The sequence below is a fragment of the Bos javanicus genome, chromosome 27 (genome assembly GCF_032452875.1).
Source record: "Bos javanicus breed banteng chromosome 27, ARS-OSU_banteng_1.0, whole genome shotgun sequence".
Lineage (NCBI taxonomy): Eukaryota > Metazoa > Chordata > Mammalia > Artiodactyla > Bovidae > Bos > Bos javanicus.
The window spans coordinates 13757841-13782822 of NC_083894.1; the positions used below are offsets into that span (position 1 = coordinate 13757841).

General features: G+C 46.2%; 1 protein-coding gene across 1 annotated transcript in view; it reads left to right on the forward strand.

Annotated features, from left to right (window-relative positions):
* The window catches only part of TENM3 (teneurin transmembrane protein 3), a 997728-nt gene extending 975893 nt beyond the window's left edge, over nt 1-21835 (forward strand). The window contains exons 29-32 of the mRNA XM_061404118.1: nt 6633-6929; nt 9838-11449; nt 14919-15049; nt 18233-21835. Coding sequence (XP_061260102.1) covers nt 6633-6929; nt 9838-11449; nt 14919-15049; nt 18233-18988 — 2796 coding nt within the window. The 3' untranslated portion in view covers nt 18989-21835. The remainder of the gene's footprint in view (nt 1-6632; nt 6930-9837; nt 11450-14918; nt 15050-18232) is intronic.
* The last annotated feature ends 3147 nt before the right edge of the window (nt 21836-24982 follow it).

Sequence of the window (24982 nt, forward strand, 5' to 3'; positions counted from 1 at the left end):
ACACACACACACACACACGGAGGCACACCTGTACTCAGACACGGGACTTACTTTATCCAAAGACATAAAGGTCCTGCTCACATTTGTGCTCAAAAAGTATGAGTTCTAGATCAGGCTCCACTTCTTACTAAACTATACGGGAAAATTCTAACAGATATCTAACAGCCCTAACATCATTTTATCTGTATGATAGTATCTGTATCATGATAGCAATACTATAATGTGCAGATATTCTAACATGATGATGTAGACATGGTGTGTATATATTCAGTTGTGTCCAACTCTTTGTGACCCCACGGACTGTAGCCCACCTGGCTCTTCTGTCCATGGGATTTCCCAGGCAAGAATACCGGAGTGGGTTGCCATTTCCTCCTCCAGGGATCTTCCTGACCCTGGAGATGGAACCCGTGTCTCTTGCATGTCCTGCATTGGCAGGTGGATTCTTTACCACTGCTCCACCTGGGAAGCCCATAGACATGGTATAGACTATCTGTATTATGGATAAATATAACTGACTGCCTTACCCTGCTACAGTCTCACACAATTGCTACAGAATCAAGTGAGATAATGTGAAAGTCCTTTGAAAACAAAAGGCATGACTACATATTCTGTGACCCTAACCCAGAGAATCTGAACCACAGACACCAATAGTGAAGAAGAGCAGAGGAAAAAATCTGATTATAAGTCTCTGGTTCTCAGTCTGATTCCAAGTGAGTCTTCCTTTGGGAAGGAAGAGACCAGTGCACACAGGCACGGGTGTTAGTTTCTTTCTAAATAGCTGAACGACAGTGCCTCGGCAGGCCATTTCAGAAAATCCAGTATTTAAGAATGGCCTGTTCAGTCACACTGAAAGACTTCCAGCTGATCCGTGTGATGGCTCACGTGGAGACGGCACCAAGATCGCAAGGGAAGGTTTCTTATTTTCAAGATAAGCTTGGATGTGCCAGCCATGCCTGGTCATTCCACCCCTCTGTAGATCCTAAGAGAGGAATTCCAGGGAGAAAGAGATGATCTGGGAATCTGGTTGGAGGACCGGACCTGGAGTCTACGCAAGTGGGCTCTTTACCACTTGGGCTGCTCGGGAGGGCGTCTCCTCTCTTACCTTTCCTTATCTTCTAGCAGAAAGTGCTTTTTGTTTTGAAGGCCTGACCCATGGGTGGGCAGTCAAATATTTATTCAATAAATGAAAGAATGAGAAAGAGCCAGGCTTAATATATGGATTATGTTATTGCCTGTAGGTCTTTCTGAGAGAGAAGCTGTAGGAATAGCACCTCCTCACCAACATCTGACTGCAGGAAGCAAACCTATCTCTAGATCGAACAGATTACATGGGTTTAATAGATAGAACACTGGATGCAGTGGCTTTAAAAAAAAAAAAAAGGCAAAGAGGAGAAAAGGAAAAATTATAAAAGAAATGAGCAACGTGAAAAGCATTTTCTGTGAAACTATATTAAGAGGAAAAGGGGTTGGAGATATAGGAATAACCAGCGGAGGAAATCATGGAAAAACAGAGCAAAGATTTGACAATTCCTTAGCTCACTTGTTTGTACCTACATATTTGTTTTTTTAGAAAGACCTGCATAATAGTTGTTTGTTTTTAATAGTCCTGATTTTTGTCAGTGGTTGAACTTGCAATCAGCCTTTGAGCAATTCCCCCAAATTATAATGGCATCTGAATAATGAAAAGTCACCTTCTAGGGGATTTCCCTGGTTGTCCAGTGGTTAAGACTTCACTTTTCAGTGCAGGGGCTGTTGGTTCAATCCCTGGTCTGGGAGGTAAGATCCTACATGCCTCATGGCCAGAAAACCAAAACATAAAGCAGAAACAATATTGTAACAAATTCAGTAGACCTTAAAAATGGTCCATGTCAAAAAGAAAGTAACCTAAAGTTACCCAGAATTCTTATCCTTAAAGGAAAACATTTAGTGAATTGTTTGAAAAAGAAATTCTCAGAAGTTGAAAGCCAAAGCGGTATTTCAAGGCATACCTAGACGTGATAGCTCCGAAGACCGTTATGTAACTTACTGTGCCGTCACGTGTGTGTGACATCCTTGTGTCTCACTGTATAATCTGAGCGCTGGGGCCTGGAGGGGGCCATGCAGAGCAGTTGGCACTTCTGACCTGTGGAGGGGACGCAAAACCATCTGCAGACAGTTGACGTTCTAACAAGGACCCCAGGGAGGCGAGATACTGTCACCCACATGGCAGGTACCCGCATATGGTCTGATCGTGCCCTGTGTTGTCAGACACTGTTTCACTTGTTTGAGCCTCAGTTTTTCAAGCCTTCCAGAGGGAACATAACTCCCTCCCCTCCTGACATTAAAGGGACATTGTGATTAACTGCCACCGCGCTGGACCTGATCTTTGAAAATGGAGATTTTTCCATGCTTAGCTCAAAGAAACGCTGTACATCACAAAGGAATTCATGGTGGCCTCTTACCTAGTCACAACATTTGGATTCACTTTGATGTAGCTGAAGGTGTTTAAACAACTACATAGGCTTTTCATCTTAGGTGAAGTATACGATGTAATGATGTATTTTAATGTTATTTATTAAAGGCCTCTGGGGTCTGGAACAATGCTAGCCCTTTATGACTGTCAAAACAAGTTTGCAGAATTGCCATGGTTCATACAGGTGTAGTTAAGTGGGATTGTGTCTCACTGTGTCTGCAACTGCCAAAGGAGAACGTTAGGGCCTTGGGGGAGGGGGCGGAGAGCCGTATTTCTCTAATAATTAGTGATGTTGAGCATCTTTTCATGCGCCTCTTGACCATCTGTGTGTCTTCTTGGGACAGATATCTATTTAGGTCTTCCACCCATTTTTTGATTGGGTTGTTTGCTTTTTTGACATTGAGCTCCATAAGCTGTTTGTATATTTTGGAGGTTAATCCTTTGTTTGTTGTTAGTATCGTCTGAAACGTTACATATTGAATAACAGTGGGTGGTGTCTGGAAATAGTAAGAACAGTGAAAACCTTGGCTTGGGTTGGAGTGTGGAGAAAAACAGCCACATTCTAATTCTTTCCTCATCTCTTCAGTTGGAGGACCCAAGAAAGGCATTGGTCAGGATAAGAGGAAAATGTTAAGTGCTTTCCAGACGTTTGGTCTCATGGCGTTTCGAGGTGTTTCCGTATGTGATGTGCTTGGTGTGGCAGCTCACAGGATGGCCGTGTTAGATGCTGTAGACGCTTCAGTGTGGTATAGTCATAGTCCCAAACCAAGGAGACGAATCGGAAGCCCCATAGCAGGGTGCAGGCCTGCAAAGAAGGGGTCCCAGACCTGTCTTTAGGCCCTTCTACCAAAAGGCCCTTCTAGTCCAACGGTCCTACCAGATCTGCAGGGCAGATGTTCTGTTATGCTCTATCCAGAGGGAACACTGTGGAGACAAGGAGGAATCAGGAAGGCGATAAAGATCCGATATACAAATTAAGATGAATGCAAGGAAATCACAAAAAGGTGGGGCAAGGCCATGGGCCACACCGTCCACAGACACCCACTACACAGGTGGTCTTGCTTGGCTATTCGCAGCCTGGAATAACCCCGAGGAAGGGCAAAGGAGGGCAAGCCTAAACACTCTGAGGCTTATGTTTCCCTCTCAAGTCACGATGTGAGGAACATAAGAGCCCTCAGAAACCGTTTAAATTGTGTGAAGCCGCTTCTTCCGGCATCACTTGTGTGCTCAGTCGTGTCCAACCCTTTACGATCCTATGGACTGCAGCCTGCCAGGCTCCTCTGTCCGTGGGGATTTCCCAGGCAAGAATACTGCAGTGGGTTGCCATGCCCTCCTCCAGGGGATCTTCCCAGTCAGGGATCAAACCCCAGTCTCCTGCATTGCAGGCAGCTTCTTTACCATTTGAGCCACAAGGGAAGCTCAGGCATCATAAGTGTGCAAATAAAAGCTGAAGAGCTGAATTCTGCCAGTCCATTATTGAGCTAATTTGATATCAAATCAAATCTGTAATTTGTAGACTTCAAAATGTATCTTTGTAACATTAGCCAATAGCTTCCTTCCAGGGTACACAAAGCATTCGGCAAGCGGTGCCTTCATCAGGCTTTTTCCAAGACAAAGTTGTAAAGTCTCACAATTCACAGAAGGCTGAGCTACTAATCTGCAGACACTTCCACTTGGGAAAACGGAAGCCCAGAAAGCCGTCAGCTGGTGGGTCAGAATCATATAAAATGATAGCTCTGAGAACCTGTTCCAAAGAGAAGGGAAGGGTCAGTATATATGTGACTTTGGAGAAGGGGGAATACAATACATGCAGTCAAGCACATATTTTTCCAGAAGGTTTCTGCTAGTCACAAGGAGCAGACGTCACCATGAAGGAATTTAGTGCTTTTCTAGATATGAGGAGATGCAAGAATTGGGTTCATAAAATCAGCCCCTGAGAGTATCTTTCTGAAGACCTGTCCTGCCAGATTTTCCAGAGCATAGTGTCTCATTTCTGCTCTCCACCCTGAACTCCTTTCAGGAGATGTTGAAGGTCAGAAGCTGAAGTAGCACATGATTTAATCCTTGTAAGAGGTAGATAGCAAATGCCCAGGGTTTCCGTGGGGACTCAGACCATAAAGGATATGCCTGCAATGTGGGAGACCCAATTCAATCCCTGGACTGGGAAGATTCCCCTGGAGAAGGGCATGGCAAGCTGTTGCAGTATTCTTGCCTGGAGAATCCCATGGACAGAGGAGCCTGGTGGGCTACAGTCCATGGAGACGCAATGAGTTGGACATGACCAAGCAACTAACACATACACATGGCAAGTACTAATTTGTAGTTGACACTCCATTCCAACCTCTTTATTTACAGAGAGACGAAACAGACTCTGAGGGCCACGAGCCCAGAGTTGTGCAGCTCCTAGCCCCTGTGGGTGTGGAAATGGGGCTTTCAGATTCTTGGGTTCCTCCTCCAACACACACACACATGCCCACACCAATGCATACCAGTTGCTCTGTGGTCCAGAGTTGTTTTCTTTTTCCTACATCATGCGTGCGTGCTAAGTGGCTTCAGTCGTGTCGGACTCTGTGACCCTAGGGACCGTAGCCCACCAGGCTCCTCTGTCCAAGGGATTCTCCAGAATACTGGAGTTGCCATGCCCTCCTCCAGGGGATCTTCCTGACCTAGGGATCTACAATGACAGAACTGAACAATTAAGATCTCCTGACTTCATCCGGGCTCCGCTTTCTCATATGCTGTGGACCATCTCTCTGGGTATTTTTCCCCCAAAATCACTTTGCCTTTAGGCATAAACTTCTTTTGAGCTGGTATCTTTACCTTTCTGTGGACTTCACAATACTCCCCTTGAAGAGCTAATTGGAAGAGTTCAAATAAAAGCTTAGGGAGCATTTTTTCATGGGTCTTGTTTAATGGCCATGATAGAAGACACAAATGTTTATCCCAGATTTACATAAACATACATGTATATTTTATAGGTACGTAAATATGTATTTACATGTATTGGTGTGGTGTGTGTATGTGGTGGTGTTCACTTGCTTTGCTGTGAACTTTTTGACCCCATGGACTGTAGCCCACCAGGCTCCTCTGTCCATGGGATTTCCCAGGTAAGAATATTGGTGTGGGTTGTCATTTCCCTCTACGGGGTGTGTGTGTGTATAAGTGATCACCTGGAGTTGTCCATTTTGAAGGTTCTAGCCAGGACATGGTCAATTAAGGTTAAGATTTTCCCATTTAACTTGTAAGAGTCTGAGCAGTTGAGGAGCATTTTGTTATGGAGAAGCCACCATTATCACAAAGGGGCATAGAAAATCGAAGAATGGACTGGCCCTGGCCTTCTGCAAACCCTGTAGACCGTCTATAAAGCAGAATTTAACCAAGGCCACGTGTCCACCGTAGCAACAAACGCCGGCTGGTGTGCACCTTGGATCACAGACAGTAACAGCCAGATGTAGTTGTGGATTCTGGGCATGGCACAGAGCCCCACGGAGTTCCTAGGACAACATGGGGCTCGATTTGTAAAGTAAGCACGGTGGTCAGACTGTGTAGATGTGGGGTGAAGGATCTGAAGTCCTTGCCAGTTAACCAGATGTTATCAAAGAAAAAGGCATTCCAAAAACTTGTGACATTTCAGCACTCAGCCCAAAGCGAGGATCGTGTTTGTAACCTCCTGCTATTTAAACTGATTAATAATTTACAGTAATGTGGACTCCAGCTTCTACTTAACTGTTCTTCAAAGGGCTAGAATCACATTTACCACCGTTTTATTTAATGTAGCCATGATTAATCTAGTGAACAGTTATTTCCCAGTGTCTTCTGGGAGGGCGGGGCTTTGAGTAATTTGCAGCGATGTCAGGCTTACCACCTTCCTATCTTCTGAGCAAACTTGAAAGCAAATACATCTCGGCATTTTTCTTATCAGTTGCTTAAGTTTACAAAATTTAATTGAAAGGGTTTTGAACAAACGCCAGGCTGTCTCTCTGCTTAATGAAACCTTTTAAAAGAGCAGTTAATCTACTGCCTTGCACTTGTACCCAAGAAGTTGCTAAATTAATTTACTGACAAAGAGAATCAATCATCATAAATGGTGTTTAAACAATAGCGGGGACCCTGAAGAGTAATAAGGGGCTGGTATTGGAACAGCGTGATTTATTTTATCATCTTGTTTGTGTTGTACCAGGTTAATGGCAGAAACCTCCTTTCAGTTGACTTTGATCGAACAACAAAGACAGAGAAGATCTATGATGACCACCGTAAATTTCTCCTGAGGATCGCCTATGACACGTCAGGGCATCCAACTCTCTGGCTGCCGAGTAGCAAGCTGATGGCCGTCAATGTCACCTATTCGTCCACGGGTCAAATTGCCAGCATCCAGCGAGGAACCACCAGCGAGAAAGTCGATTATGACGGACAGGGCAGGATTGTGTCCCGGGTTTTTGCTGACGGTAAAACCTGGAGTTACACGTACTTGGAAAAGGTACGCTGCAGCCAGAGAGCCTGCAATTTGCCCAGGCGCACTGTGGGGTGGGCGGGGCGGGGGCGGGGCCACCAGGACTTGACTCAGTTCCATTTACTATTCCGAGCATCCATATGTAAGTCAGGGCCATAGAGCGCGGAGGAACCTGCACATCAGCCCCGGTGCTTCTCCTTAGTGAAGTTCGGCTCTCTGAGACCCTTTTACATGACTTGTGCTGGAAACAACCACCACCGCCGCCCACCTGCCAAGCTCATCCGTCGACAACATTCACACATTAGACCCTGAGCTTGTAAGTCATTTGTAAATCATCTCAGCGCGAGCTTTTTCATTTCAGACAGCGCCTTACACGTTCGCACAGTTAAAGCTGTCAGGTATGTGTCGTTCCTGGCAGAGCTTCGACATAACGGTAAAAAGCCCATAGATCCTATTTACGCATCAGTAACCAAAAGAAGCCGTTTTTTAAGCAAGCCCCATTTCCGGGCCTCTGGGCCCTCTCTCCTTTCGTCTGCACTGAAAGGGAACCCATGCTTAAGACAGATAACATGCTACCAAAAAAGATTGTGCAGGGCGCCAGGTTTCAGGTAGTGACCAGGGTTAAAAGGGAATGAAACCAAGAGGAACGGGGAGGACCACCTCCTTGTAATTCCTTTCTGAAAGAGCCAGAATCCTGCAGAGAGCATCTTCATGAGGCGTTTCATTCCCCTTTGAGATGAAGGTTCACCTTGGTTTTGAGTTCAGTGCCTCCCATCGCTCCCAACGATCCTCTCTGCCAGCAGCCACAGGGCCGCTGAGACACAAGTGCCGCTCGTGAGCTCAGTCTGCCCTTCCTCGACTGTTTGGAGTGACCTCTGTCCTCCACACACTCACGTCTGCATCGCTGTCCCCCTCACACACCCCATCTTGCTCTCCCCCAGAGGTGCTCTGGACCAGCCTCGTGCATGTAAGTCAGCTCAGCTAATTCTAGATGGACTGTACATAGACTCCTCTTCCTAAAGACCTGGTCAGGGAACTAAGATCTCTTGGCCAAAAATAAATTAATAAAATAAATTCCCAGACCCCCAACGTTGAAATTAGTGAGTGTAATGTGACTGAAAAGTCTTTAAAGGGAGCCAAGGGGCATACCACCGATAAGAGCCGCTGTCAAAATGACCCAGCAGTAACAGAAATCACCTTCACGTATCAACAGGGGTCAGAAAAGCCAACGAGCACGTTCTCAGCATCTCTCCCAAATCCCTAAAACCCACCCAAACTATTTCCATTTCCTCGCTAGGACAGGCACCCTAAGCCAACGTGTATTCATGGCAAAGCAAGTAATATTTTACTACCTATATGATTCTGCTAAGTTGCTTCAGTCATGTCCAACTCTGTGCGACCCCATAGACAGCAGCCCACCAGGCTCCCCTGTCCCTGGGATTCTCCAGGCAAGAACACTGGAGTGGGTTGCCATTTCCTTCTCCAATGCATGAAAGTGAAAAGTGAAAGTGAAGTCACTCAGTCGTGTCCGACTCCTCGAGACCCCATGGACTGCAGCCTACCAGGCTCCTCCATCCATGGGATTTTCCAGGCAAGAGTACTGGAGTGGGGTGCCACTGCCTTCTCCATACCTGATTCTAAGTGACTGCAAGCAGGGTCCTGTGAATTCAGCAATGGTCCAGGCCTTCCTTGGAAGAACGCAGACCATTAGCAACAAGTCTCAAGACACTGGTCACACAACCTGCACACAAAAATTGCCCCTAGATGTGCCTATGGAGGAGATCCTGCAGAAGCCTGAGTCAGACAAACTGCATTTGAAAAACAGTGGACGATAGAAGCAGTGAGCCTAGACAAGGGGTTATGCACTTTTATGTCAAAAGCAAAGAGTACATCCCAGTGTGGGAGGGAGAGGGGGGGGGTCAGCTCCTAATCTGACCATCCACCCAGTTCGGCCATCACTCCATTTGGTCTAACAGGGTTTAGAGGGAGCCTCCCAGAGGAAAGAGCCGCCCGCATTCCGTACCACTGCAGAGCTACCAAACCAGCCTCCAGGTTGACCTTCTCTCCCTTGGTCTAATAAACTGTCTTTTGTCATTCTGAAATCACTTGAAGAATAAGCCAAGCTTACTTTGAGTCATATATTTATTCACCTCATAATTTAGCACCCAAGCAGTGTATAGCCCAGAAACCATCCTTACTGCACCTAAGGGACAAGTCAGATTTGGTTCTTACGAAAAGATTTCATTGTCATTTCAGATGTCATGTAAAGAATTTGCAAACAAAAAACCATCTCTGGATCCATATTCCTAATAAGAGCATTGACAGCTCTTATTCACCAAGCGATTAACCAAGCAGTGTTGCTGATGATGCTGTATGTACACACAATCCCTTTAGGGGCTAATTTTATGTCTCTTCTTTATAAAATAAATATTTTGAATGCTTTGCTCATCCTCCAAGTGCACTGGAAATTCAAGCATGATTTGAGTGGCTCTTCCATGAAATGTTTGGGGAAAAGCCACCTTACTAAATAATTGCTAATTATGGACAGGACTGTACTTCCCATATGCTGTTTTCCCCATGAAATATTGTCTTTGAAGCAGCTTTGTTCATGCTTGTATTATGACTTATCCAGATCCATTGACGATCTGCTGCTTGGCTGTGAATGCCTGTGATACAAAAAAAAAGTCTGATCCTGACAAGTAACCCATTATGAGAGTTGAGGCACTCAGTGAGAAACCGCTGGCAATTAAGCATCCAGGCAAATTAGGCAGGAAATCGTTAAGGACAGGGAAGGTCAAGGAGAACTCAATTAAAACGAAAATCATTTTCTCAGGCGGACTATTTTTGCGTCTTTGTGGTCACTACATCTGCTTTTACTCCCCCCGTCCCAACCCCATTCGCAAATATCGGCTAATGGCATGCTCCCTCTTTACAGTCCATGGTGCTTCTGCTCCATAGCCAGCGGCAGTACATCTTTGAATACGATATGTGGGACCAGCTCTCTGCCATCACCATGCCCAGCGTGGCTCGCCACACCATGCAGACCATCCGCTCCATCGGCTACTACCGCAACATATACAACCCCCCGGAGAGCAACGCCTCGGTCATCACCGACTACAATGAGGAGGGGCTGCTTCTGCAGACGGCTTTCCTGGGAACCAGCAGGAGGGTCTTATTCAAGTATCGAAGGCAGACCAGGCTCTCGGAGATCTTATACGACAGCACGCGGGTCAGTTTCACCTACGATGAGACGGCGGGAGTCCTCAAAACGGTAAACCTCCAGAGCGATGGCTTCATTTGCACCATTAGATACAGGCAGATCGGCCCCCTGATTGACAGGCAGATCTTCCGCTTCAGCGAAGATGGGATGGTGAACGCGAGATTCGACTACAGCTATGACAACAGTTTTCGGGTGACCAGCATGCAGGGTGTCATCAATGAGACTCCCCTGCCCATTGACCTCTATCAGTTCGATGACATTTCGGGCAAAGTGGAGCAGTTTGGAAAATTTGGCGTCATCTATTACGATATTAACCAGATCATTTCCACAGCTGTCATGACTTACACGAAGCACTTTGATGCCCACGGCCGCATCAAGGAGATTCAGTATGAGATATTCAGGTCGCTTATGTACTGGATTACAATTCAGTATGACAACATGGGTCGGGTAACCAAGAGAGAGATTAAAATAGGGCCCTTCGCCAACACCACCAAGTACGCTTATGAGTATGACGTCGACGGACAGCTCCAGACGGTCTACCTGAATGAAAAAATCATGTGGCGTTACAACTACGACCTGAATGGGAATCTCCATTTACTGAATCCGAGTAGCAGCGCGCGGCTGACCCCGCTCCGCTACGACCTGCGAGACAGGATCACCCGGCTGGGTGACGTTCAGTACCGGCTGGATGAAGATGGTTTCCTGCGGCAGAGAGGCACCGAGATCTTCGAGTACAGCTCCAAGGGGCTTCTGACCCGAGTCTACAGTAAAGGCAGCGGCTGGACAGTGATCTATCGTTACGATGGCCTGGGGAGGCGCGTGTCCAGCAAGACCAGTCTGGGACAGCACCTGCAGTTTTTCTATGCGGACCTCACTTACCCCACCAGAATTACTCACGTCTACAACCACTCAAGTTCGGAGATCACCTCCCTCTATTACGATCTCCAAGGACATCTCTTTGCCATGGAAATCAGTAGCGGGGATGAATTCTACATCGCGTCGGACAACACAGGGACACCACTGGCTGTTTTCAGTAGCAACGGGCTTATGCTCAAGCAGATTCAGTACACCGCCTATGGTGAGATCTATTTTGACTCCAATATTGACTTCCAGCTGGTAATTGGATTTCACGGTGGCTTGTATGACCCACTCACAAAATTAATCCATTTTGGAGAAAGGGATTATGACATTTTGGCAGGACGGTGGACAACACCTGACATAGAAATCTGGAAAAGAATTGGGAAGGACCCAGCTCCCTTTAACCTGTATATGTTTAGGAATAACAACCCAGCAAGCAAAATCCATGATGTGAAAGACTACATCACAGGTAAGCAGAATTGTTTTTCCTTTCCAAGTACTGAGTTAATCATTGAATCCATAAAATAACTGCTGGGGGTTTAACTTGATGCCTTCCTTCTGCAAAATCAAATGTCTTTTAAAAAAAAAATCAAATGTCTAATGTTTTCAATGAAACCAAGGAGAAATCAACAGAGGGACACTAGGCATAGTTTGTTACTGCCTGTTCTGCCAGCCAGCGCCCAAGACCACAGGTTTTCTGAAATGACATGGAATCTAGGCATGCCATTTGAAGGGAAGGGACACGGAAGGTTGCAGAAAACATGAACTTGAAGCCTGCAAATCGGGGTTCCAATCTGAATGCCTCTCCAACAACAGGTCATGTGGCTTTATAGACAAGTCACATGACTTTATGAGTCTGTTTCCGTAACAATAAAATGGGGACAGCAATCCTACTTTGTGGTATAAAATACAATAACATGCAATTCTGCTTTAAGTAGCAGTGGGAAAAAAGTGAAAGTGTTAGTCACTCAGTGGTGACTCTTGGACTGCCATGGACCGTAGCCCACCAGGGTCCTCTGTCCATGGGATTCTCTAGGCAAGAATACTGGAGTGGGTAGCCATTCCCTTCTCCAGGGAATCTGCCCTACCCAGGGATCGAACCCAGGTCTCTTGTATTGCAGGCAGATTCTTTACCATCTGAGCCACCAGGGAAGCCCAAGCAAAACTGTAGTTCTCTGTAATAACCTTCATTACTCTTTATTGAGGTAACACTGCTTGATAACATTGTATGTTTCATGTGTACAACATTATGTTTCTACTTCTGTATACACTACAGTGTACCATCCAAAATTTATTCAACATCTGTCCCCAGAGAGCTGATGCACTTAATCCACTTTGTCCCTCCCCCTACCTCCTTCCCCCGGGTAGCCACTACTACTCTGGTCTCTACTGCATGCTTGGTTTGATCATTTGTTTCAGAGGAATTAGGGAAATACCCTGGGGGTCCAATGGTGAAGACTCTACACTTTCGCTGCTGGGGACCCGGGGTTCAATCCCTGGTCAGGAAACTAAGATCCCACACACCATGTGGTGCAGCCAAAAACAAACTGTTATACAAGTGAAATCATACAGCATTGGTCTTTCTCCACCTGACTGACTTCACTTTGCATAATATCCTCAAGATCCATCCATGTTGACATACACCAATTCTTCCTTATCCATTCATCTATGGATAAGCACTTAGGGCGTTTCCTTGACTATTGTAAGAATGCTGCAGTGAACACAGGGTTGCATATATCTTTTCAAATTAGTGTTTTTGCATTTGGGGGATAACTAGCCAGAAGAGAGACTGCTGGATCACATGGGAATTCTGTTCTTAACTTTGTGAGGAGCCTCCATCCTGCTTTCCTTGGTGGCCGCACAAGTTTACACTCCCACCCACAGTCCATGGGGCTTCCCTTTAGCGAGCAGAGATCTCCACTCATCCTCGGCCCCGGGGACGCTGAGCCCTTCTGTTTCCACTTTGTTCCTGAGTTACACTGCCATAATTAACCCCCTTGTTTATGCTTCCTAGAGGAAGGTTATTCCCTGTTTTCTTTTTCTGTGTTTGGTTTGGGGGTTTCTGTTTTGTTTTGCCTTGTGTTAGATGCTCCGTCTGGCTGTCTCTCTCCTTGTTCAATATTTGAAGCATGCCAGGATGTTCTGTCTTCTCAGTTCTCAGTACAGCTCTCAAAATACTGCCCCTGTTCATTTTACATCTGCTTCCCGCTTCCGCAGACTCTCTCCAGCTTCGCCTAGCTCTCTCCCACACGAACCCGCTCCAAGTCCCTGCTGTCAGCATCCTGACTCAGCAACACCCAAATGGGCATTCTCCTTCAGGGTTCCCCAGGACACATCTGCATTCATGTCCCAGTATCTGGGCAGTAATCTTCAACATGTTAAGAGCCTCTGATTTTTCACTGCTTCACTGACATCGTTCATAGTAGGAGTACCTCTGCCCCCGTTCAAAAATTTTCTCTAAAACATAAACCACGCCCCCCAATCTTATGCACATGCGTGCGCGCGCACACACATATATATCACTTCTCTCCTATGCAGTGAACTTGGGGTTTTTCTCTCTCCTCCACCACCACCACCAGCCCTCCATTTAAAATAGGGATGGGACTTCCCTAGTGGTTCAGCAGTTTAGAATTTGCCTCGCAGTGCAGGCGACTCTGGTTCGATCCCTGGTTGGGGAACCAGGATCCCACATGCCATGGCACAATTAAGTGCTCTTGCCATAACTAGACAGCTCAGGCCACAGTGAAGGATCTTGAGGGCCACAACTAGGACCCGACTTGGCCAAATCAATATTTTCTTTAATTAAAAAAAAAAAAGAGGGAGCATACCACTAAGTTTAGAGCCTATATGATGCCTGCAGAAAGGGACCTGCCAGCCTGACAGGTGTGAGTTGGTGCCCTGGAGAAGGAATCGGAGAGCAAGTGGCCTCCATCATTCTGATAAGCAGTCCCCCACTTCTTATTTAAGAGGTGTTGACAGTGGCTGCCTGAGAGGCTGGCAACCCACCGCTCCTGAATTCATCCTCTCCTAGCAACATGGACGCCAGGGAATGCCACAGCAGCATTTTTTGCAAAACATCAAAAGAGAGATGGAACAGCATAAAATATATTAGGTGAAATGCAATTTCAAATTTTCCAGCAATGTGCTTAATATATAAAATAATCTACACCCAACTGTACTCATAAAGCTGCAAGCCTGCTGAGTAGTTCTGTAACAGTATAACCTCCAAAATAGAATAAAAGCTTTATTCTCAGTGTAATGGCTTTTGGAGTCACATGGCAATATTTTAAAATACCATCTTAAAGGTTTCCAGCTTCTCTCCCTCAAAAGTTTGTCTCCACCTGTGCGCAGTGAGCCTTTGAAGTCGGAACTGATGGGAATCAGAACTTCGTGCCCCTGGCCAGCTCGGCCAGCTTTTGGCATCCGTCTTTGATTAAGAGTTGACTGTTGATTTTCATACACTCGATGTGGGGTTTTTATTAATAGAAAATGGGTGGTGGAAACTTGCATATCCTTGGGCAGCCACTTTGGAAAGCTAATAACACAGGACTTCTAGTTAAGGCCAGCCTTCACTAACTACACATGTCATTTGTGTTCAACAACCACATCTCTTTCACGCTGCTAGGCATTGTTATTCAACTTTTTTTTTAAACACTATTACCAGCACGGGTTGCAAGTTCCCAGGTGGGACTGGGTACCCATCTGTCTAAGTGAGTCTCTATTATCCACACTGTCTGTAGCCCTTGCCTCACTTCCTCCTGCTACTGAAGTTATTTTTACCGTGTCTGAAAATAGTATTGTTAATTGTAGGGCAGAGGCAAACAGGAGCTCTTTCTCAGGTTATCGTTTGTGAAGGTGGGGTTTTCAGGTAAGGCTCTCAGTGTCGGAAAGCACAAAGTGAGCTCGGAAGTCTTTCATTTTGGACCTTCTTTTCCTAGATGTTAACAGCTGGCTGGTGACCTTTGGCTTCCATCTGCACAATGCTATTCCTGGATTCCCTGTCCCCAAATTTGATTTAACGGAGCCTTCTTATGAACTCGTGAAGAGTCAGCAGTGGGATGATGTACCGGTAAGAGACAAAAAGCAAAACTGTGAAAGGTGACGAAGGGCTTGCTTGTGCCTTACAGTCCCCTGTTTAATCAGACTCCCTGGGTACCAAAGGCCTTTTTTTTTTTTTTTTTTGACTCAGGAAAGAAAGCACCATGTCTCTTGCATTTCTGTTCAGCAGACCAGGAGCCTGTGAAACAGGCTTCAGTCTGCTTTTAGTGATGCTAATAAAAACAGAAAGACATTATCAAACAGTAATAAAATATAAAAGCTCATTGTTGAGTGCAGGGTTTCTACAGAGAACCCCAGGAATGCACATTTATAAGATTTGGGACCTTAAGGCAAAGATACAATAAACAGGAGGGCAGGGAATTCATGTTACAAATTAGCAGCTCACAAACAGTGCCACAAAGTTCCACTTCTTTAAAATGTAGCCATGTTTTCAAGGGAAAAAGATTAAAAATAAAATGGCCTCTGGTAAAGCTCCACCTACCACTAGGTGCTTATGGAATTTTCCTGAAACTAACAGACCAGGAGGCCTGGAACCATTCTGAGAAATAAAAGGAGAAAGAATGGAAAATTGTGAAATCAAAGCTGCCATTTCACAAAATGACACTTTTTAATTCCCACCCTTCAGAGATCAGAAAGGAACGCAACAACAAAATATCAGAATTTCTAGCTTAAAGCAAAAATAATTAAAGATCAAGAAACTGGGTTACCCCATAATGATAAGAAGAGAGCACAGTGTTTCTTAGGAAGATTAATTTCCCCCCTTGAGCAATTTCCTATAATCTCAATGAACTCAAAAAGAAAAGGCAAGCCTGGCTAAAACACACACACACACACACACACACACACACACACACACACACACACACACACACACAATGCCAATACCTCTGCTTTCTGGCACATGTTTCATACTTAAAAGCAATTCCTTTCTCAGATGTCGCCTTCACATTTAAAAGGCAAAACCCATTCAGTTTCCGGGATCTGGGAGCCATTTTAACATTTCTAATTGCAAATATACCTGCACTGATCAAGTGCCATGAAGACATCCCTAAGTTTGCTAATGCCTCTGAGCACGTAATAATTGCAGATGACTTTCCAACATGTCTGAAAACACTTAAGTCATACTGTACAAGTGGACTTGCCAACTTTTTTCCTAGGCAGTCTTTTCCATACAGTTCCGGTTCTCTGTCATAAGAAGTGCACCATAAGGACAGCTTAGGGAATCGCCAGTAAAGACATCAAGGATGCCTGGAGAACAGAAAAACAAATGTGTCTTTCACCGCTGCAAACGAAACACATGCTTCCAATTGGGGAAAATGCTGGCCAGACGAACATCTGGTAGTCTAAGAGATGCCTGAGTTAAGATGCTCCCAATTAAAAACGCTTGTGAATGCAGAAGGCCCACTGTCCCTCAGTCTGCGAAAAATAAATGTTTTCCTAAAGCGATAAACACTCGTTGACAGCTGTCCCCACTGTGCGCTCATCCTGGCCCATTTCAGTCCATCAGTTTTACAGTCAAATTCAGCTGAAAGCTCTGTTCACCAGGATACATTACAGAGTTTACCTAAATTAAAGCACACGCCTGTTAAGTAAATTAAAGGCATGTGCTTTAAAGTGGGACTTTAGCTTAAAGTGGGACTGGGTGATCCAACTGGAGCACCCCCAGGCTTTCCAACCTTCCTTTGCATTTTGGCGCTTTCTCACCAGCCTCCCATGGAGAAAGCTGTTGAGACGGCCCATCTGGTAAGCTGGTTCCCCAAATGGGGTGAGCCTGGGAAAAGGGTATCTAGAAACGGAAAGAGAAAAGGCAAAAACCTGAATATTTCGCCTACCTTCATGTGTGCGGACTAAGTCTCTTCAGTCTTATAGGCTGCTTTGCGACCTTTTGGACTGTAGCCCACCAGGTTCCTCTGTCCATGGGATCCTCCAGGCAAGAACACTGGAGTGGGTTGCCATGCCCTCCTTCAGGGGATCTTCCTGGCACACGGATCTGAACCCAGTTCAGTTCAGTCGCTCAGTCGTGTCCGACTCTTTGCAAACCCATGAATCGCAGCACGCCAGGCCTCCCTGTCCATCACCAACTCCCAGAGTTCACTCAAACTCACATCCATCAAGTCAGTGATGCCATCCAGCCATCTCATCCTGTCATCCCCTTCCTCCTGCCCCCAATCCCTCCCAGATCAGAGTCTTTTCCAATGAGTCAACTCTTCGCATGAGGTGGCCAAAGGACTGGAGTTTCAGCTTTAGCATCATTCCTTCCAAAGAACACCCAGGACTGATCTCCTTCAGAATGGACTGGTTGGATCTCCTTGCAGTCCAAGAGACTCTCAAGAGTCTTCTCCAACACCACAGTTCAAAAGCATCAATTCTTTGGTGCTCAGCTTTCTTCACAGCCCAACTCTCACATCCATACATGACTACTGGAAAAACCATAGCCTTGACTAGACGGACCTTTGTTGGCAAAGTAATGTCTCTGCTTTTGAATATGCTATCTAGGTTGGTCATAACTTTCCTTCCAAGGAGTAAGCGTCTTTTAATTTCATGGCTGCAATCACCATCTGCAGTGATTTTGGAGCCCAAAAAATAAAGTCTGACACTGAACCCAAGTCTCCTGAAAATCCTGCATTGCATGCGAATTCCTTACCATTGAGCCACCAAGGAAGTCCATTTCACCCACATTCAGTTCAGTTCACTTCAGTTCAGTCGCTCAGTCGTGTCCGACTCTTTGCGACCCCATGAATCACAGCACGCCAGGCCTCCCTGTCCATCACCAACTCCCGGAGTTCACTCAGACTCACGTCCATCCAGTCAGTGATGCCATTCAGCCATCTCATCCTCTGTCGTCCCCTTCTCCTCCTGCCCCCCATCCCTCCCAGCATCACCCACATTAGAAACTATAAAGCTCTTGACACATACAATACATGATGGAGTTACCTCTTTTTACCTTTCAAAACATATTGGGATCAACTTGAGGGGAGCGGGTCTTGAGTGCATTCCTCCCCCCAGGGTTTTTTAGCCTTTTCATTTCTAAAGAAATTACTGAGGTTTTAATCAGCAAACCCCCGCCCCCACCCCACTCCCCCGCGTTTCATTTCTGCCCAGAACCAGAGCACCGCCCGGAAGCCTGGCTCCCTGGGGCCAGAAGAGCCCGACTGTTCTCTAACCCATCCTGCGGGTCTGTTTCTCTCTGCAGCCCATTTTTGGAGTCCAGCAGCAAGTGGCGAGGCAGGCCAAGGCCTTCCTGTCCCTGGGGAAGATGGCCGAGGTGCAGGTGAGCAGGCGCAAAGGCAGCGGCGCGCCGTCGTGGCTGTGGTTCGCCACGGTCAAGTCACTGATTGGCAAGGGCGTCATGCTGGCCGTGAGCCAGGGCCGCGTGCAGACCAACGTGCTGAACATCGCCAACGAGGACTGCATCAAGGTGGCGGCCGTGCTCAACAACGCCTTCTACCTGGAGAACCTGCACTTCACCATCGAGGGCAAGGACACGCACTACTTCATCAAGACCAGCACGCCGGAGAGCGACCTGGGCACTCTGCGGTTGACCAGCGGCCGCAAGGCGCTGGAGAATGGCATCAACGTGACCGTGTCACAGTCCACCACCGTGGTCAACGGCAGGACTCGCAGGTTCGCCGACGTGGAGATGCAGTTCGGTGCGCTGGCGCTGCACGTGCGCTACGGCATGACCCTGGACGAGGAGAAGGCGCGCATCCTGGAGCAGGCGCGGCAGCGCGCGCTCGCCCGGGCCTGGGCGCGCGAGCAGCAGCGCGTGCGCGACGGCGAGGAGGGCGCGCGCCTCTGGACGGAAGGCGAGAAGCGGCAGCTGCTGAGCGCCGGCAAGGTGCAGGGCTACGACGGGTACTACGTACTCTCGGTGGAGCAGTACCCCGAGCTGGCCGACAGCGCCAACAACATCCAGTTCCTCCGCCAGAGCGAGATTGGCAAGAGGTAACCCCCGGGCCGGCGGCAGGGAGGCGCGCGCCGCCGCCACCACCCCTGCGGGGACCCGAGCCGGCGGGGCGCCACTTGCCCCTCCAGCCCCAGCACCCCCCATTCCCCCACCTCTGCTCAGATCTGTCTGTAGCACAATCCGAGGGGGGACTCTCCGGCACCGAAGAGCCTTCCGGGAGAACCAGACTGCTATTTTAAAAAATCCACACACACACACAAAAAGAAAACAAAAGACTTCCTTCTGAATGACCTTAAAAGGTGATCGGCTTTAAAGAATATGTTTACATATGCATATCGCTGCACTCAGTTGGACTGAAAGTATTCCAAGGAAAAACGGATCATTAAAGAAAGCGGCCCAAACCTTTTGCTTCTGGGCCATCTTGTTCTCTGAGGCACTGTATCTGACGAAGGTAGAAAGGCATACAGTGTTTCCAGGTATTACCGTTGTCGACCTTTGCTTACAAGAAGTAGTCTCTCTGCATAGGATGTGATATATATCTGTTAATTTTAAAATGTGGGGCAAAGTTACTGTTTCTAGACAACCCAACTGCTTTCCCTGTGCTGGTTTGTAAAAGGACATTGGCACACGTGACTTCTGCTGCCAGGGCGGGGATTTCTAAGGAATTTTACAATGCTCATGTGGTTTGCCTTGGGGGGAAGAAAACTGGCAAATAGAATCCTGGTCACTGATAAGCAAAGGAAACCCTGATTTTTTTGTAAATTATGTGAGACAAGTTGTTTATGGATTTTTATATGAATTACAATTTACTGTACATCAGATATTAGTCTCAGAGGAGTTAATTTATGTAAAGTGTTTAAAAAGTTTATACTTAAAAAATAAAACGATAAAAACATGTGAACTGTGTGATTTTTTTAAAAGGATTGCACCTTTTGTTATCTGTTATAGCTGTACAGTATAAATTATTATATTGTAGAGATATAACGACTTATGCCTATAATGTCCAGATGTGTTAATATTTTTGTATTAGGTTGAAAAACAAAACAAAACAAAAAAAAAACGTGCAACTTTCTATCACTAGATGGATAGACTGTGCGATCCTCCGTGGGTGGCTAATCAGAGACCTCCTTTCTCCTCCTCCTCTTTTTCATCAGGCCAGTGTCCTCAACCATTGTCAGCTAAGAGGCACGGTAGAAAACTAAGGCTGGTGGAATGTAACGGAAGCCACGAAACACAAACCCAAAAATACATAAAACAGCGCAGGAGGCATTGTCCCTCTCTCCGCCCCTAAAAAGTCTATGGGGGAGTTGATACCATTAACCCCAGGGTTTTACTGTTACCTTCCTTGAAGCCTCTTTTCATGATGGAGGCGCAAGACCCCCATCAGATGCTTTGTGAGCGGGAAAGGAGCTAATGTAGTTAGTCGTCACCTTACACATGTCTTAAGATCTTGGCAAGCTAGCAGAAACCGAGCTGCGGTGAGACACCCAGACAGGGAAGGTCAGGGTCACTCACTCAGCTAGTCTCGAGTTTGGACCCTCAGGTCACAAAGAGGGATGTCAAGGGGAGATCAAAAGCTCCCGTAAGCCCAAACGACCCAGCCAGCTCGGAGCTGGTTTGAATGGGAGCCTCTGCTGTGTCTCGGGGAAGCTGGGGGTGGCGGATCCGCTGGAAGTGAACCGAGAGCCGTGCCCTCCTGCCGCCCGCGTGCCAGCGCGCCAAACATCTGCGCTTCCTTGCGGCTCAGCCACTCTGGCACGTCTCTTTCGTGAGCACTAAATTCAGCCACAAAAATATTTTTAGAAAACCTTTCTCAGTTCATTGAGCTATAGTACACACTGTTTTCCTCTATGTATAATGGTGATAAAACATAGCAAGTGAACATGTCGTAAATATAAAGGTTCAAGTGATGTATTGAAAATTAATTTTCTAACTGCTTTGTATGTATCACATACTCTAAATTGCACAGTAGGTGTGTTTATTAAACAGATGGGCTGGGAAAGTTTCAAAATAGCTACTGAATTTACAGTATCAGTGCTATTACTGTCTTTGTGTATTTGGTAGAGCATACCGAAGTAATTAATCTTCTAATGAATGCTGATATTTTATTAGAATGAAAGCACAGATTAGCAGTAATATTTTTTATCCTGGAAATCCTCTGGCGAGTATTATGAAGCCCCAGTTTAGACAACTCTTGAGATTTCAAACCACATAAACATGGCTCTGTTTTACATTTGATTTTCTAACTGTTAACTTAGGTGTTTGCAGTTCTGTTCCATGGCATTTTTGCAGGGCTGTATTTAGCATGCTGTAAGTACTTTTGGTTGAAATAGGCTCTGAGTCTACATTCTCAGAAATATTTCAGATGTATTGACCATGAAAAAAGCTTGTACCACATGACGGAAGTAAAATCATAACCTTATCCTCCTCTTGACGTGGACTGGTCCTTCACACTGGCACCAGTAAATAACAGATTTGGAGTCTTCTCCTGGTGCTTATTTTAGGTGAAGTCAAATCAACCCAATTAGTGTCTTGTTAGTGGGTATAATGAGCCTATTTCTTTCTAAAAAGACTTGTGATCTGGACATGCTTTTACAAGAAATAGTGACCTTGGGGAATATGTAAACAAAAGACCTTTTTCTAAGAGTTGGGAGGGTGGGAAGGGGGCTGTATAATGAAAAGAATTAGCTTACAAAAAAGAAATTGATATTCAAAGTATTTTAGGCAAAGCCAGTCAAAATGCTTTCATGATATTTTGAGATGTAAATTTTGTCTGATTTGTATTGTTCTTTTCATTTGCCTTCTTAACTTTATATGTGACCTGAATTTTCCATAACTTGATGACTATAGATTGCATCTAGGCATTCCAATAAAAGCCAACCCAATGTGTGTGTGTTTTATATATATTTTTTAAAAATATCTTGGGCCAGCCAGGATTCCTTTTGTGTTTTGGGGGTGGAAGATGCAAATAGATGCAGTTGCTGGGGTATTGATTCGTCTGCAACCCAGTTGATCATACCTTTTCTTTTCTTTTCTAATTGTGGTGTCCGCTGGCCAGACAGCCTGTTCGTCATTGTGCCATTCACAGAAAACTCTTTCCATGGCCTACTTTAGAAAAAATGTTAAATGTACCTTACAAAGCCAAACCTCATCACCGTGAAGAAGAAGGAGGAAAAAGATGCTGCCCATTACTCCTTGAGAGCAGGCCCCGTTCCTGTGATCCTGGCAATAAGTGCTTAATTAAAACACTTGATTAGAATAATCAGTTTGGGCCTGATAGTCTCCTAGCCTCCTGGAGATGTCTAAATCTACATATAGACCGCCTGATTAGGGGATGCTTAGGTCAGCAGTTTCAGCCTGGCCGGCCAAGGCTTTGATTTTAGTCTGAAAAGGCAGGCTTCATCATCCTTGCTTTGCAGTGACAACCTCAACCTGATAACATGTTGATCCAGGAAGAATCAGGTCACTCCACTCAGCCAAAGGGTCTATTTCTTTTTTCTCCTCTTATTAGAGATTAACCCTCAAATAGGGGGTGGGGGGTGCAGAAAAACACATGCGAATTGCTGCTTTCATTTTCCACACCGCTTTCCCCAGAGGTCATGTCTGAACGAATGCAAAGAAAAATGTAGGTGAAAATTGTTTCTTTGTAGCAGAATTGTCTGGGCATGGAATACGCAGCTGCGCCTCCTGTGAGATGCGCCTTCAGATGTTAACATGTTGCACACGTGACATAATCACTGGATGTGGTTTTAAGTGACGGTCCCGCACATACGTATGACGCCTGCTCTCAACACCAGTCCCCAAGCACTTTAAAGATGATGGGAGGTTTCTGTCTTTGATGCCGCCCTAACCAAGCCCACCACCCTCTCTGTGGGCCACCTTTTCTTTCTCCTTCTGTCTTGGCCTGCTCCCAAATGAAGCTGCTTCTCTCACCCGCTGAGCAGGAAATCTGTTATGTGAGATGCTCTAGAAATGGAGGACTCCAAAAGAGGCAGCGGCAGGGCGCTGGTCCGCATCGCGCCCTGTCTGTGGCCAAAGCCACCTGGACAGCACCCGCAGCAGCGGGCTGCCCGAGTTCAGAGGAGAAGGAGGTCCCCTTGGGCCAGAATCTGCCCCCCTGCCCGCCTGGGTTGCTATCTGTGCTCCTGCGGAGTGGAGTCGCCCCACCCAGGGACAGCCTTGAAGGGCCACAGAGCTCTTCCCAGTCCTCCAGTACCCAGATTCCACCCCACTTTCCTTCCAAGAGGGGAGCTGACTCCAGCACCCTGTGAAATGCATCAAATTCTAGAAGCGGGAGCCGGAAGGCACTTAGAGACGTGTGAGCGAGTTGCCCAGGTTCACAGAAGTGGCTCAAATCTGGGTGAACAGAGATGCCCTGTCAGCTAGTACCCCCCACTGTAGCCCACAGACTCCCAGTAACGTGTGTGCTCAGTCGCTTCAGGCGTGTCCGACTCTTTGCAACCCTATGGACCATAACCCTCCAGGCTCCTCTGTCCCTGGGATTCTCCAGGCAAGAATACTGGAATGGGTTGCCATGCCCTCTTCCCAGGGATCTTCTCAACTCAGGGATCCAACCCGTGTCTCATGTCTCCTGCATCGGCAGGCGCATCTTTACCACATCTTTACCACTGGCGCCACCTGGAAGCCCCCTCCCTGTAACACCAGCCAGGAAATGCAAGGGACATGCCTTGCCACCACCAGTCCCTCGGGGCATGAGTCTTTCCAAAGCTGCCATAATTCAGAGTCCTGACAAGCATTTTTCAATATATAAAGATGCCCTAGACCCTCCGACAGGGCACATGTCTTGAGTTCCCCACCACCTGCCAATATTTCCAGCTCCTCAGCCTGCCTCACCTTCGATGAGAAAGTCTGCCATGCAATGTTAATGACTTCCTCACTTCTAAAAAGATTTATAAAAGAAAGACCATAGATTTGCATACACACACACGTTAAATATTTATCTAAGTTTTCCCTAAGTGATGTATAAATTCAGCTTTGGTGATCCTACCAAGGCAGTGAAAAATTAAAAATTAGTTATAAGTCACTATTACCCACTTGAAGTACAGAGTTAAGCCAGAGTCCCAAAGACACAGTGATAAGCCATTCGCGTTTCCTGCCTTGTAATTTAAGCCGCGTGATGAACATCCTCTCTCTCCAGAGTTCTCATTTGCTATTCACCACCTCTGTTAATTACGAATCACTTTTAGGTAAAGTGAGTAAATCTTTTCATGTATGCACAGACCTAAAATTCCGTCATGGAGGAATAGAAGATTCTTAGAGTCTTGTATGTAGCAAATTTGCTATAAACGGATCGTAAGCCTAGAGTAACATCATTATTCAGTTTAGAGTTAATGGGTTCCACAAAGCGAATTTAATAAATCCTTCTGGGACCTAAGCTAAGGAAAATTAAAAATTAGAAGCATAAATTGTGATTTCTGGGGCAAGGCAGTGGAGGAACATTTTAGCCTTCCTGCTCCTAAGGTGAATCGTGAGCTGAGCCCTAACCACAGCGTTCAGCCTGCACTGGGAAGGGAAATTGCCTTCTTTTTACACGTGTACAAAGAATTCCTGAATTCCACCCACAATGGCTCTTTCTGTCCAGCCTAACTTGCTGCCTAGAACTGACAGGATTTATGAGCCATCCACAGGGTCACAGTGAATTCTGTAAAATTTTCACGTTAACTTTATCAGTGAGCCGTGAGGGGAGCAGAAATGCCCAAGGAGTTCAAATGACTCATTCTCTGATGTGACTGAAAGGCTGAAAATGGAACAGTGGAGAATATAAGGAACACACCAAAGGCCCTGGTGGACCTGAGTTCTATCACAGAAGTGATTAACGACCACAGAGGTGAAGAAACAGTCCTACCCACATTTTCCTCCACAGTGAATGTGAGGGAGATTTTAGCATAGCTGCTCCACAGAACACCAGGAAAACCGTCCCCAGGACTCATCCATGATGCTCTTCCCGAGAAGGCAATTTCTCTCTCTCTCTCCTCCTCCCCTCCCCCTCCCCTTCTTTTTTCGTCTCCCCATCAT